At 39.8% G+C, this 14,184-nt stretch overlaps 2 protein-coding genes across 3 annotated transcripts; one reads left to right on the top strand and one right to left on the bottom strand.

Moving 5' to 3' along the window:
• Positions 1-3,041: 3,041 nt before the first annotated feature.
• On the bottom strand, positions 3,042-13,775 carry LOC135481054 (complement C1s subcomponent-like). The gene is made up of 5 exons (XM_064760984.1): positions 13,706-13,775; positions 11,133-11,291; positions 10,618-10,836; positions 3,604-3,681; positions 3,042-3,262 (listed from the first exon to the last, which is right to left on the bottom strand). Exons 1-5 carry the CDS (start codon positions 13,773-13,775, stop codon positions 3,129-3,131), a joined length of 660 nt encoding a protein of 219 aa, XP_064617054.1. The 3' UTR covers positions 3,042-3,128.
• Positions 5,192-10,548, top strand: LOC135480280 (uncharacterized). Of its 2 annotated transcripts, none has more exons than XM_064760077.1 (4): positions 5,192-5,231; positions 6,893-7,481; positions 8,614-8,706; positions 9,002-10,548. In XM_064760077.1, exons 2-4 carry the CDS (start codon positions 7,437-7,439, stop codon positions 9,665-9,667), a joined length of 804 nt encoding a protein of 267 aa, XP_064616147.1. In that variant the 5' UTR covers positions 5,192-5,231; positions 6,893-7,436; the 3' UTR covers positions 9,668-10,548. The 2 variants fall into 2 exon arrangements, with proteins under 2 accessions (XP_064616147.1, XP_064616149.1); XM_064760079.1 differs by lacking the exon at positions 5,192-5,231 and having other exon boundaries at positions 6,267-7,028; positions 7,404-7,481.
• Positions 13,776-14,184: the final 409 nt, after the last annotated feature.

The raw sequence follows: 14,184 nt of genomic DNA, 5'->3' as shown, positions 1-14,184 counted from the left end.
TGCCGATTACAAAACCAATGAAGACAACAATACTTCCCGACCACAAAACCAATGGAGACAACAATATATGCCGATTACAAAACCAATGGAGACAACAATACATGCCGATTACAAAACCAATGGAGACAACAATACTTGCCGATCACAAAACCAATGGAGACAACAATACTTGCCGATCACAAAACCAATGCAGACAACAATACATGCCGATTACAAAACCAATGGAGACAACAATACTTGCCGATCACAAAACCAATGAAGACCACAGTTCTTTCGGATCACAAAACCAAGGGGACCACGTTACTTCCCAATTACAAAACCCTTGGAAGCCACAATAATTTATTTCTTTGATTTATTTGATTGGTGTTTTACGCCGTAATCAAGAATATTTCATTTATACGACGGCGGCCAGCATTATGGTTGGTCGAAGCCGGCAGAGCCCGGGGGAACCCACGACCATCCGCAGGTTGCTAGCAGACCTTCCTACGCCGCAATACTTCTCGATCACAAAACCAATGGAGGCAACAGTACTTTTGGATCACAAAACCATGGGAGACCCCAAAACTTCTCCATAACAAAACCAAGGAAGACCAGGATACTTGCCGATCACAAAACCAATGGAGACAACAATACTTGCCGATCACAAAACCAATGCAGACAACAATACATGCCGATTACAAAACAAATGGAGACAACAATACTTCCCGACCACAAAACCAATGCAGACAACAATACATGCCGATTACAAAACCAATGGAGACAACAATACTTGCCGATCACAAAACCAATGAAGACCACAGTTCTTTCGGATCACAAAACCAAGGGGACCACGTTACTTCCCAATTACAAAACCCTTGGAAGCCACAATAATTTATTTCTTTGATTTATTTGATTGGTGTTTTACGCCGTAATCAAGAATATTTCATTTATACGACGGCGGCCAGCATTATGGTTGGTCGAAGCCGGCAGAGCCCGGGGGAACCCACGACCATCCGCAGGTTGCTAGCAGACCTTCCTACGCCGCAATACTTCTCGATCACAAAACCAATGGAGGCAACAGTACTTTTGGATCACAAAACCATGGGAGACCCCAAAACTTCTCCATAACAAAACCAAGGAAGACCAGGATACTTGCCGATCACAAAACCAATGGAGACTACAATATTTCCCCATAACAAAACCAATGGAGACTACAATATTTCCCCATAACAAAACCAATGGAGACTACAATACTTCCCGTTCACAAAACCAATGGAGACTACAATACTTCCCGTTCGCTAAACCAATGGAGACTACAATACTTCCCGTTCACAAAACCAATGGAGACTAAAAACATGGGAGACCACAAAACTTCCCCATAACAAAACCAAGGGAGACCAGGATACTTCCCGATCACAAAACCAAGGGAGACCACAATACTTCCCGATCGCAAAACCATTGCACACAACAATAGCTTATGATCACAAAATTATTTCAGCCAACAATAAGCCAAGATTACAAAACGACCGCAGACAGCAACACGTCAAAATTACAAAACGATTGCAGACAGCAACAGGTCAAAATTACAAAACGATTGCAGGCAGCAATAGGTCAAAATTACAAAACGACCGCAGACAGCAATAGGTCAAAATTACAAAACGACCGCAGACAGCAACAGGTCAAAAGTACAAAACGACCGCAGACAACGATAGCTCACAATAACCATACCGATGGACATACGACTTGGACCGACATACAGATAACGATTAGAATACAACTCAGTTCAGCTGGCTTGTTTTCCCATACATGAGCCTTTGACACAATGCAACTGTTGAGTCGATTTGGATCTTAATCTCATGTCCTCCAATGTGGTGTGCATATTTGTACGTGGTAAAGTTAAACTGTTACTTGCCAACAGTTGGTGGTTTACCCCACGCACTCCGGGTCCCTCAAACCTTAAAAGTGACCCGCATCGTAAAAATGCTGGGGTATGCCGTTTAAACAACAATCAATCAATGTACAGTTAAACCTCAAATCAATTAAATCAATCAAATCAAATGCATCAATCAATCAATCAATCAATCAATCAAAACAAACAAACAAATAAATAAATACAATATCTGGTGATAATGTGGTGGTTAAGGGCAGTGCTTTACCTCGGACCATGTCCAGTGGGAGAAGTGGGAACGTCTCTCAGCAACGTGCGGATGGTTGTGGGTTTTCCCCTGGCTCTGCCCGGTTTCCTCCCACTATAATGTTGGCCGCCGTCGTATAAGTGAAATATTCTTGAGTACGGCATTAAACACCAAACAAATAAAAAAATAAATCCACTGGTGGTTTAGGGCAGTGCTCTACTCCGGACCATGTCCAGTTTCCTCAGACTTGACAATCGCCTTATCAGTGAATAATTCTTGCATACAGCGTTAAATATCTATCCAGAATATAAATATATGGTGATGACGATAACAATGATAGCGATAACAATGATGAAGACTAACTGCTGTAAGTCATCATGGTATTATACGAAACCTGGCTTTGGCAGGAAACTGACAAACTTTAACATGCGATGTATATGTAGGCTTTTGCACGCCATATTAGTGTGAGACAAAGTAGTCTTTTGGTGCCTCCGCTACCGAGGGGATTAGCGGGTCAGCGCGGTTCAATGACCCAGGAGCCTCCCACCAATGCGGTTGTAACGTTTACAAGCCCATCGTTTGCTTGCTTTCTCTCCGTCCGTTTATAGGAAGCTCTGCAGCAACCTGCGGATGTTCGTGGATTTCCTCCGTACTCTGCCCGGTTTCATCCAATCATAATGCTGACCGCCGTCGTATAAGTGAAATATTCTTGTGTGCGGCGTGAAACATCAATCAAATAAGTAAAATAAAATAAAAGCGGTCTTACGAACGTTAGTCTGCACAAACAGCCACACGGGCGTCGTCTACAGCTCTTTGTCATCAAGGAATCACAAGCTGTGAGAGCTGAGTTGAGCGGATGACAGGCTAATCATAACTCACAACCTTTCTGCTAGTAAATTGTGTTTAGAAAGAACGCAAGCTACAATATTCTTGTCCGTTTTATATTTTTGTATACAATTCATCGATTTCTAGCAATAATTAGCCATTGAATTGTTTATTGCCTGGTTCTTTACTTCAATGAACTATTCCTTTAAAACGCCGTTCGTCCTCTTCTTTGTGAAACCTAATTGTTTGCCTTATCCAGTCCACGTGACGATCCACTCTCGTGTAGACAATAAACTGACAGCAAGTTGATGAGGACAAAACACCTGCAAAGACAAAGTCAAGCTGAAATAAAATGCCATTGTATTCTGTCTGAAACCTATCTTAATTCACAGTTCCACCAAACATGCATGGCTTCATCAATCTTTCATTGTACATTACACATCATATTCACCACGTTGATTCCATAACCGATTTAGTATAGCCAGAAGTTTCTTTTAAAAGGTATGTTAGATTTAGCCGCTTTGTCCAACACTGAAGTGACACAGAAGTCCATGCCAAAGGAAAATAAAACATGGCCGTCAAACACCAGATACATGCATGTTCAGAATCATACAAACACTAATGACTTTGTTGACGGTTTGTTTCATGCCATGACAATGCTAACCTGTTTGGATAACGGGACTCAGTCTATATTTGTCTTGCATCATGAATGGAAAACCTTTGTCTCTCACACAGTCGCGTCCTGAAACAAATTATAATGGTAAACAGCGGCAATTCTGCTACCTGTGTCAATATTAATATGGTAATCTATATAATCCAGGTAACTTCATACCGCAATTGGATTGTCACAGCGATTGTCTTCTACTGAGATGACAGTTTACGAAGATAAGATACTAAGTGAATGAACTGCTTCCTACAACTGTCATTGTTATGGAAAAGCCACACGACTCGCAACAAGCTTCTTTGTGGGGTGTTTTGTTGTTTTTAGCTGATCACTGTCAAGGTACTCATACATGCATTTCGCTCGAGTAGGTGTGCAAGCACAAAAAATATGTTGTATACCAATTAAATAATCAATATTACATTTATACCGCATGGCTCGTCTTTATTGCATATAAGGCGTGAGGAAAACAATAAAAATCAGTTTTGAGGTGAGGGATATGATAACTATTACCACTTGAAGTGTACAGTTTTCATTTTTGTTATGACCTAACCCTTTGTTACTTTGGGCTCAATAATTAATTAAATTAATTTAACTTGTCAACATAAGGAGTGCAATTTTTTTATCCCTGTACTCGACATGTTACTTTCAAATTTCCTAGCATGGATGCATAGGCACATCTGCACAGTCTGAAAAACACCAAAGACCCAATTGAAAGTTAAACTGGAACACGGAGCTAGATTGATCTATTGCTGGATTTACCAACGTTGAACACAATCCTAAAGGGATTACAAAGAGAAATGCGAAATACCATGGCTGTATTTCACTAAAAAAAACCCAGCTCGAACTCTACCTTATTTGTGCTAGCCACCTAATCCCTAAACCGCCGGAAATGTAATATGACAAAGCCAGCCTTGGTAAACCCTCCTTCAACAATAATTCAGTCAGCCATTAAAACTTTCGAACCGGACAATTCAAATTAACGTCTGCCGTGTTTGGAATTTATTTTCTCATCTCCCGGCAGGCTGGTGGGCCAGGAAAATTTTATTTGTTTACCATGGAATGCAATTTTCAAAGAGAATCTTCGGTAAGATAAAACTTTCGCGGCCCATCACCTTGCCCAAAGCTGAAAAAAAGTTCCAAACATGGCAGACCCAAATTAAAGGCAAAGAACTCCACTAGAATTAAGAACATGTCATACGAAGATATTGTCCGGGAAAATAGTTTGATTTAATTCTTTAGAATATTTTTCAACCAAGTAAAATGCATTTAAAACTTTGGATTCCAGCGTAGACAGTAGTCATACTGGGACCAGTGATGTCACTTCGGCCTTTTGCCATTTGACACACATAGATTTTCTATATTTCATAATTCAAAATGCATTTTCATTTAGAGCCATGAATGCATTCACCAAGTGGAACTTGCAACGAACTCTTTCCAGCCAACAAAATTGCTGTGACGTCGCTGGTACTCTCTGGGTCCGACAGATTACCACTGTGTTCGAGTTATTTCCCGTTGCCCGATTGCGACCCCCCGCTGCGCACTGATCAATATTGCAGACTGCACGCACTGCGGTACTGTAAGAATCTTGTAAGTTTTGTACAGTAAATCCCAGGAGATTTACGCTTCAGGTAATTTAGACTTTTATTTTATTTTATGTAAAGTCAATGCATTATACGCACATTTTCCTTTCAGTCAATCTGCTAGTTTATTATATTTCCACAGCAGCGTTCGTTGTTGTTTTAGACTGGGTAATGAGTGCATTGTGCTTTCAAGAGTTAAGTGTTTGTCTAGATATGTTTTGTATCATAAATAGGAGATATTTTCATTGGGTTTTTGACTGAGAAGTTCACAGAATGTGGTAATGCATTTATTTTCTTGTAATTCTTTGACTTGTACCTTAAATATACCTTAAATGACTGGGGCAGTGCGGTGATTCAGATGATATATAGCTCTGTTGTAGCATAACGTTGAGTAACGTGCTTTGATTATAGTTGTAAGAGTTCTTCCCCCTGATCTGATATTTTATTCGATTAATCGAATTTGATTGAGTGTACACGTATTTTGTTACTTTCCTTTGTATACTAGAAAGTTTGAATGGCTGTTTTATTAGACGATCTTCATGATACATACCTTCACAAGATTTGCGAGATAATGACAGTATTTTTTGTGTGTGTCTGTTATTTAATGTAATATGATGGAGAAATTTCGCTGTTTATTTACGTACACAGTTGTCTTGGTCTAACTGATTATTATTTGATTTAACTACTTATTACATAGTACAGGGTCGCGCGATGTACATTTGATTTAATTCCGTATCACTCTTCTGATATCCTGTATTTCTGCATTTTACAGAACTGATCAGAAAACTCTCTGTCATGTCGTGCACGCTGAACAAACTGTTCCTGAATATTCTCTCCTAGTGTGCATTTTATATCATTTTCACACAAACATTGCTAGTATCACACACACACACATCCCCATATCACACACACACATTTCTAGTATCACAAACACATTTCTAGTGTCACACAAACATTTCAGTATCAAACATTTCTAGTATCAGACGCATTTCAGTATCACACAAACATTTCTAGTGTCACACACAAACATTTAAGTGCCACACAAACGTTTCTAGTATCACACAAACATTTCAGTATCAAACATTTCAGTATCAAACATTTCTTGTATCACAAACATTTCAGTATCACACAAACATTTCAGTGTCAAGCATTTCAGTATTAGGTACACATTTTAGTAGAACACATTTTAGTATCACACAAACATTTCAATGTCAGACAGTTCAGTATCAGACAAACATTTCAGTGTCATGCATTTCCGTATCAGGTACACATTTTAGTATAACATACACATTTTTTGTACTACACAAACATGAATTAACGTCGAATACTTGTGACTTTGGGAGAGCCATTGCTAAAAGGTGGAGCTCAGATTCGTCCTACAAGATGATAGGCTTGTGTGAGACAGCAATAATCGCCTAATAACCTTCTCCGCCTTTCAGTTACCCACCACGAAACTGTCTGTCACTTCTCATGCGACAAGCCTGAATTAAGGTGATTGGCGCAAAGCAGAGTTAAGTATTGTAAATTGTGTGGCTTAAGAACTCAATGTTCAGCCGGTTGTAAAGGTCGCTGGGGTTGCGAATGCCGCTGGGGTGCTTAATCCTTCATGGTGGAAGGGTTTGATGATGGTTTGTGCTTTATGCCAGATGAACTCGATGCTACTAGAGCCCTTATGGAAAAATATGTATATCTCTCTCTTTGGTTCACAGCGATGTGCCCATGGACGATATTGTGGTTAGAAGATCTACTATTTACACAAAAACCAGCACCATGGTCTTCACTCTGACGTTACATACCTGACAACCTCTCTTTGTGGAGAAGTCCACATGGTATCACTAACATCAGGTAGTTGTAAATGAAGGCCTATCTAATCTTACAAAGGCAACACCAAGACAGCAGTGCTGATACGTGCTATTGCAAGCATGCATGCTGTAAATGTCTATATTATTAGGTTTGCTTGTATCTTAGAGTGGTATTTGTGCTATCGCCACGTTTTATGTGTGTGTGTGTTTGGCGTGAAAAGTTGACGACTGTGAGGTGAGGGTGTGAGGGTGCATAGAGTGCGTGCTGATGGTTTTTGTGTCTGTAACTTATGGATAACACTGTGATTTTACATGTGGAAAACATATTTCTTTGCACTGATAGGCTTAGGCTGTATTCCTCTTGAATTCACAACGTAATCAACCATGAAGACTTAAGGTTTCTAAATATGTATTTCAGAAACTGCTCTTTAATCAACAAATAGTTTGAAACATGGCTTCAGATAGGAACCCAGAGGAACATAAAGATGGAAAAAATGTAAGTCATAAATTAGTAAATATCTGGTGATCTCAGTACAAACCTGTTTCATGGGATGTGGTTTTGTGGTGTGTGGTACAGGGTTGTGCGGTTTTATGGCGTGTGCTTTTATGGTGTATAGTTTGATGGTGTGTGCGTTTATGGTATGAGTTTGATGATTTGTGGTTTTATGGTATATAGATTGATTGCGTGCGGTTTTATGTTGTATATTTCGTTGGTGTGTGGTTTTATGGTATATAGTTTTGCGTGTGGTTTTATGATGTATGGTTTGATGGTGTGTGAGTTTATGATATGTAGTTTGATGGTGTGTGGTTTTATGTTGTATAGTTTGATGGTGTGTTGTTTGATGGTGTGTAGTTTTATGGTGTGTGGTTTTATGGTGTATAGTTTGATGGTGTGTGGTTTTATGGTATATAGTTTTATTGTGTGTGGTTTTATGGTGTGTACTTTTATTGTGTGTAATTTTATGTTGTGTAGTTTGATGGTGTGTGGTTTTATGGTATGTAGTTTGATGGTGTGTGGTTTTACGGTGTATAGTTTGGTGGTGTGTGGTTTTATGATGTATAGTTTGATGGTGTGTGGTTTTATGATGTATAGTTTGATGGTGTGTTGTTTCATGGTGTGTAGTTTTATGGTGTGTGGTTTTATGGTGTATAGTTTGATGGTGTGTGGTTTTATGTTGTATAGTTTGGTGGTGTGTGGTTTTATGATGTATAGTTTGATGGTGTGTGGTTTTATGATGTATAGTTTGATGGTGTGTTGTTTCATGGTGTGTAGTTTTATGGTGTGTGGTTTTATGGTGTATAGTTTGATGGTGTGTGGTTTTATGGTGTATAGTTTGATGGTGTGTGGTTTTATGGTATATAGTTTTACTATGTGTGGTTTTATGATGTATAGTTTGATGGTGTGTGGCTGAATGCAAGACGTATATTTTCGTGATGAATGGTTTCTTTATATGTACCTGTAGTCTCCTGACATGTATTATCATGACCTCTAGTTTCATGACCGTATCTATTGTTTGCTTTAACTCCATCCCATTTTGTGAACCGCTACACAAATCAAGGGAAATACAAATCAAACCGTTCAGCACCAGATGTATTCTCCCAAAATATCTTCCATTTCATTCTGGCAGGAACTAAAAATTACATCAGATAGGTACATATCAAACCAGATTCGGGATTTGACGTCATCGGGGAACCCTGAAGAAAATGAGATTAAGGAGCACGTAAGCTATACATATTATACACTTTGTGTATTGTTGTTGTTCTGTTTATTTGTTTGTTGTTGTTTTTTTTTCTTCTTTTTTTTTTTAAATTTTTTGGTAAATTTGTATTCATGTTTTCAACGTAACCTTCTTCAGTGTTCTTCAGTGTTATTTGACGCATTTGCGAATTACGTACCACGTAATATAATAGTGAAAACGTGAAAATGCCAGCTGCTTCCTGTCCCGTAATAAGCAAAACTATTAGTCCTACAAATATGGTTATATGTATGTTTGTTTCTGTGTTTCACGGCAAAAGCTGACAACAACCGAAGAGAGGGGAGAGAAAAACCCAGGACCAACCCTGAGAATTCTGCTCACGGGAAGCAGTCATATTCACAGGCTAGAAAGCAGTATCCTACAAGGTTGCTTCCCTTGTTCCAGGCTAGACTTCGGCACTGGGCAAGATGTGCACTTTCTCGGCATAGGGGGCGCTAAAGTGGCTACACTGAGAAATTCGAGCCATCTGGAAAGCCTGTTAGAGGAAACTAGACCGGATGTCGTCATCGTACACATCGGCAGCAATGACGCAGACTCCACCAAAACCTCCTCAGACATTTGTGCAGAGATCCTCGGCTTTGTACGTATCCTAAAAACCAAATTCCAAGTCTTCAAGGTGTATTTTAGCCAGCTGTTCCGTCGACAGGCCACGAGGCGTATTTCTGTGGCGGACTATAACAAGAAAATTCTAGAAATCAACCGTCGGCTTCGCAAGGAAAAAACGGTGACATTTTGGAAACATAAAAAGATGATGGAGCCTGTTAAAAACATCCTGCTTAAAGAGGGCGTTCATCTGAATATGTGCGGACAAGTGCTGTTTTACAGATCCTTCATGAAAGCCATCTACGCAGCTGTTCGTGAACATGAATATTTCAGATCAAAGCGGGAAAAGGGAAAGGGTGAGCTCCCCTCAGTAGCATCATAGCCGTCAGATGGCGGTGATGGACGTTGTCATGGTGACTAGTGCTTCATGTCTCTTTCATTATATGCCGAGTAATCTGGTATTAATAGGTCTCTACTTCCTGGTGGAATGCCGGTAGCCAGTGAAGCGTCCTTGTGGGCGTGCGCACATACGACTAACAGTGTCAGGCGTAATGTACAGTAAAGTAAGTAACATTAAAGCCAAATATACTTAACTCATTACCAAAAGAGACCTTGTGTTTCGATTTCGATTAGTAACCTGTACATGTTTACAGTGTTTAGTTTTTGTTTGAAGGCCGTAGACTCTTGAGGCAGCTAGACGGTGGTCATATTCATTTGTGACTGCAAAAGACTGTAACCCCGATCTAGTTTAGATATTCACCTGAGACAGCATAGTGCTATATATACTCACAAGAAACAGCTAAATTATGATGACTGCAAAGAGATGCGTTGGTTGATATTCATCTCTAGAAAGCCTCATCTTCAGTTTTTTCTTCCTTCTAGGAACAGCCATGCAACTTGCGTGAAATGCATTACGTGCAATGTATCACAGACTACTACATTTATGAATATGTAATGAACTTTATATATCTATCATATAATTAAATTTATTTAATTTATATATTCATTCGTAGCTTACAGGTCATGCAGAACATTATACGTTGACTTAAATGACAGTGGCCAGGGCTAGTACAGTCCCTGTGAAACAACTGCACTTGGCAGGACTGGTTTATCAAACCTCCTGATGTAAGGCTCCAACCAGCCATAGAGTGTAGGATTTAAACACGCCATCACACGGAGTAAGGCTTTAAGTTTGTCTACGAACTAAGTTTGTCAGAGAGGCCAGTGCTTTTATTTAATAAATTTGTGTAATTTAACTCAGTTCCTAACTTAACAGGTCCCAATTTTGGACATGACCAATCATTTATCTAGAAGAAATAAAAATTTACTCACCCGTGCGCTGAATGGCACAGAAACTGCGGAGGTCGGAAAAGGTCTGCTTCGAGCGTTTCTGACAAACAGTTCTGTGCAAGCGATACATCATCCCCTGAAAATACTGGAGTTTCTTCACCTCTTTGGTTTTGCCTGCCCATTTCTCACAGGAGATGCTGTTCAGGGTGACAGACCCCACAGACCAACCCCACCGGCTAGAAAGACTGCTGGGCACGCGCTCTGAAGTGTACACAGTGTTTTGCTGATGTGATTTAAATCAGAGATCTCAGCGTAAATTCTCTGAGATAAGCTGAACACTGTAATTCCCGATAGATATTATGCCAGACACAATGGTTATCAATGTTTTTACTGTTTATGTATACTTATTCATAATTTGAAATGTCAAACTCAGCAGTGAAAGAAACCACTGTACCTCTCTTGCAGGCAACAAGATTGACATTAATAAACATGTACATGTACCTGTGCGAACTGAAATAAAATAAATCAAGCCCAAGCATTTTTAGGTTCATACATACCCAGTGACCCGTGGTCCGGTAAGCACACGGTCCTAATCTTAGGGTTAAGAATCACGGGCCTGCCTAACTTGACCAATGCGATGTCGTCGGCCGTATTCGGTCGAAAGATCACGTCCTCTACGTCAAGACTTATAGCGCTCTCGTTCCGGTGAGCAGAACCTACCGACGGAAAGATCCAGTTTAGATTTATCAAGACCTAGACAAGGAATAGGGCAGTTCAGATCCATACGGACTTAGAGAAGGAGGTGGCCAGTTTAGATTTATCAAGACCTAGACAAGGAATTGGCCAGTTCTGATCAATAAGGACTTAGAGAAGGAAATGGCAGATTTAGATTTATCAAGCCTTGGACAAGGAACTGGGCAGCTCAGATTCATAAGGACTTAGAGAAGGAAATGGCAGATTTAGATTTATCAAGACCTAGACAAGGAACTGGGCAGCTCAGATTCATAAGGACTTAGAGAAGGAAATGGCAGATTTAGATTTATCAAGACCTAGACAAGGAATTGGCCAGTTCTGATTCATAAGGACTTTGAGAAGGATGTCGCCAGTTTAGATTTATTAAGACCTAGACAAGGAACTGGGCAGCTCAGATTCATAAGGACTTTGAGAAGGATGTCGCCAGTTTAGATTTATCAAGACCTAGACAAAGGAATTGGCCAGTTCTGATCAATAAGAACTTAGAAAAGGAAGTGGACAGTTTAGATTTATCAAGACCTAGACAAGGAATTGGCCAGTTCTGATTCATAAGGACTTTGAGAAGGATGTCGCCAGTTTAGATTTATTAAGACCTAGACAAGGAATTGGCCAGTTCAGATTGATAAGGACTTTGAGAAGGAAGTGGCCAGTTTAGATTTATCAAGACCTAGACAAGGAATTGGGCAGTTCTGATCAATAAGAACTTAGAAAAGGAAATGGCAGGTTTAGATTTATCAAGACCTAGACAAGGAATTGGCCAGTTCTGATCAATAAGAACTTAGAAAAGGAAATGGCAGGTTTAGATTTATCAAGACCTAGACAAGGAATTGGGAAGTTCAGATTGATAAGGACTTTGAGAAGGATGTCGCCAGTTTAGATTTATCAAGACCTAGACAAGGAATTGGCCAGTTCAGATTCATAAGGACGTTGAAAAGGAAGTGGTCAGTTTAGATTTATTAAGACCTAGACAAGGAATTGGGCAGTTTAGATTTATAAGGACTTTGAGAAGGAAGTGGCCAGTTTAGATTTATCAAGACCTAGACAAGGAATTGGCCAGTTCAGATTCATAAGGACTTAGAGAAGGAAGTGACCAGTTTAGATTTATCAAGACCTAGACAAGGAATTGGGAAGTTCTGGTTCACAAGGACTTTCAGAAGGAAGTGGCTAGTTTAGACCTGTCAAAACCTAGACAAGGTATTGGGCAGTTCAGATTCATAAGGACTTAGAGAAAGATGTGGCCAGTTTAGATTTATCAAGATCTTGACAAGGAATTGGGAAGTTCAGATTCATAAGGACTTAGAGAAGGAAGTGGCCAGTTTAAATCTGTCAAAACCTAGACAAGGAATTGGGTAGTTCAGATTCATAAGGACTTAGAGAAAGATGTGGCCAGTTTAGATTTATCAAGATCTTGACAAGGAATTGGGAAGTTCAGATTCATAAGGACTTAGAGAAGGAAGTGGCCAGTTTAAATCTGTCAAAACCTAGACAAGGAATTGGGAAGTTCAGATTCATAAGGACTTAGAGAAGGAAGTGGCCAGTTTAAATCTGTCAAAACCTAGACAAGGAATTGGGTAGTTCAGATTCATAAGGACTTTGAGAAGGAAGTGGCCAGTTTAGATTTATCAAGACCTTGACAAGGAATTGGCCAGTTCAGATTCATAAGGACTTTGAGAAGGAAGTGGCCAGTTTAAATCTGTCAAAACCTAGACAAGGAATTGGGAAGTTCAGGATTAGATTTATCAAGACCTTGACTAGGGATATGGCAGTTCAGATTCATAAGGACTTTGAGAAGGAAGTGGCCAGTTTAAATCTGTCAAAACCTTGACAAGGAATTGGGAAGTTCAGATTCATAAGGACTTTGAGAAGGAAGTGGCCAGATTAGATTTATCAAAACCTTGACAAGGAATTGGCCAGTTCAGATTCATAAGGACTTTGAGAAGGAAGTGGCCAGTTTAAATCTGTCAAAACCTAGACAAGGAATTGGGTAGTTCAGATTCATAAGGACTTAGAGAAAGAAGTGGACAGTTTAGATTTATTAAGACCTAGACTAGGGATATGGCAGTTCAGATTCATAAGGACTTTGAGATAGAGGTGGCCAGTTTAGATTCATTTGGACCTAAAGAGAGGGATGTTTGACTTCTTTCAATGGCATTTAGAAGTTCATAGTTGAGCTAAGACAAGATTGATTTCTTATGGATAACAACATTTTGTTTTTTAAGCACACGACGTTTCGATGGCGATAATAGCATCATTTACAAGTCTTGTCTTAGAGGGGGATGTGGCTAGTTTAGATTCCTTAACACCTGGACAAAGAAGTGGCCAGTTTAGATTCATGAAAACCGAGACATAGAAGTGGCCAGTTTAGATTCATTCGGACCTGTAGGGAAGGAATTGGCCAGTATAGATTCATTAGAGCCTAGAGAAGGAAATGACCAGTTCAGACTCATTAGGACCTCAAAAAGGTGGCCATTTTCGATTCACTCAGACCTAAAGAAGGAAATGCCCAGTTTAGATTTATTAGAAAGTACAGAAGGAAGTGGCCAGTATAGACTTATTAGAGCCTAGAGAAGGAAGTGGCCAGTATAGACTCATTAGAGCCTAGAGAAGGACGTCGCCAGTATAGATTCATTAGGGCCTAGAGAAGGAAGTGACCAGTTTAGACTCATTAGAGCCTAGAGAAGGAAGTCGCCAGTATAGATTCATTGGGGCCTAGAGAAGGAAATGACCAGTTTAGATTCATTAGGACCTAAAGAAGGTGGCCATTTTAGATTCATTCAGACCTAGAGAAGGAAATGGCCAGTTTAGATTCATTAGGGCCTGGAGAAGGAAGTGGCCAGTATAAATTTATTAGAGCCC

Source organism: Liolophura sinensis, chromosome 13 (assembly GCF_032854445.1).
Source record: "Liolophura sinensis isolate JHLJ2023 chromosome 13, CUHK_Ljap_v2, whole genome shotgun sequence".
NCBI lineage: Eukaryota > Metazoa > Mollusca > Polyplacophora > Chitonida > Chitonidae > Liolophura > Liolophura sinensis.
The sequence above is the reverse complement of the archived record's forward strand: the minus strand, read 5'-3'. Positions and strand labels throughout refer to the sequence as shown.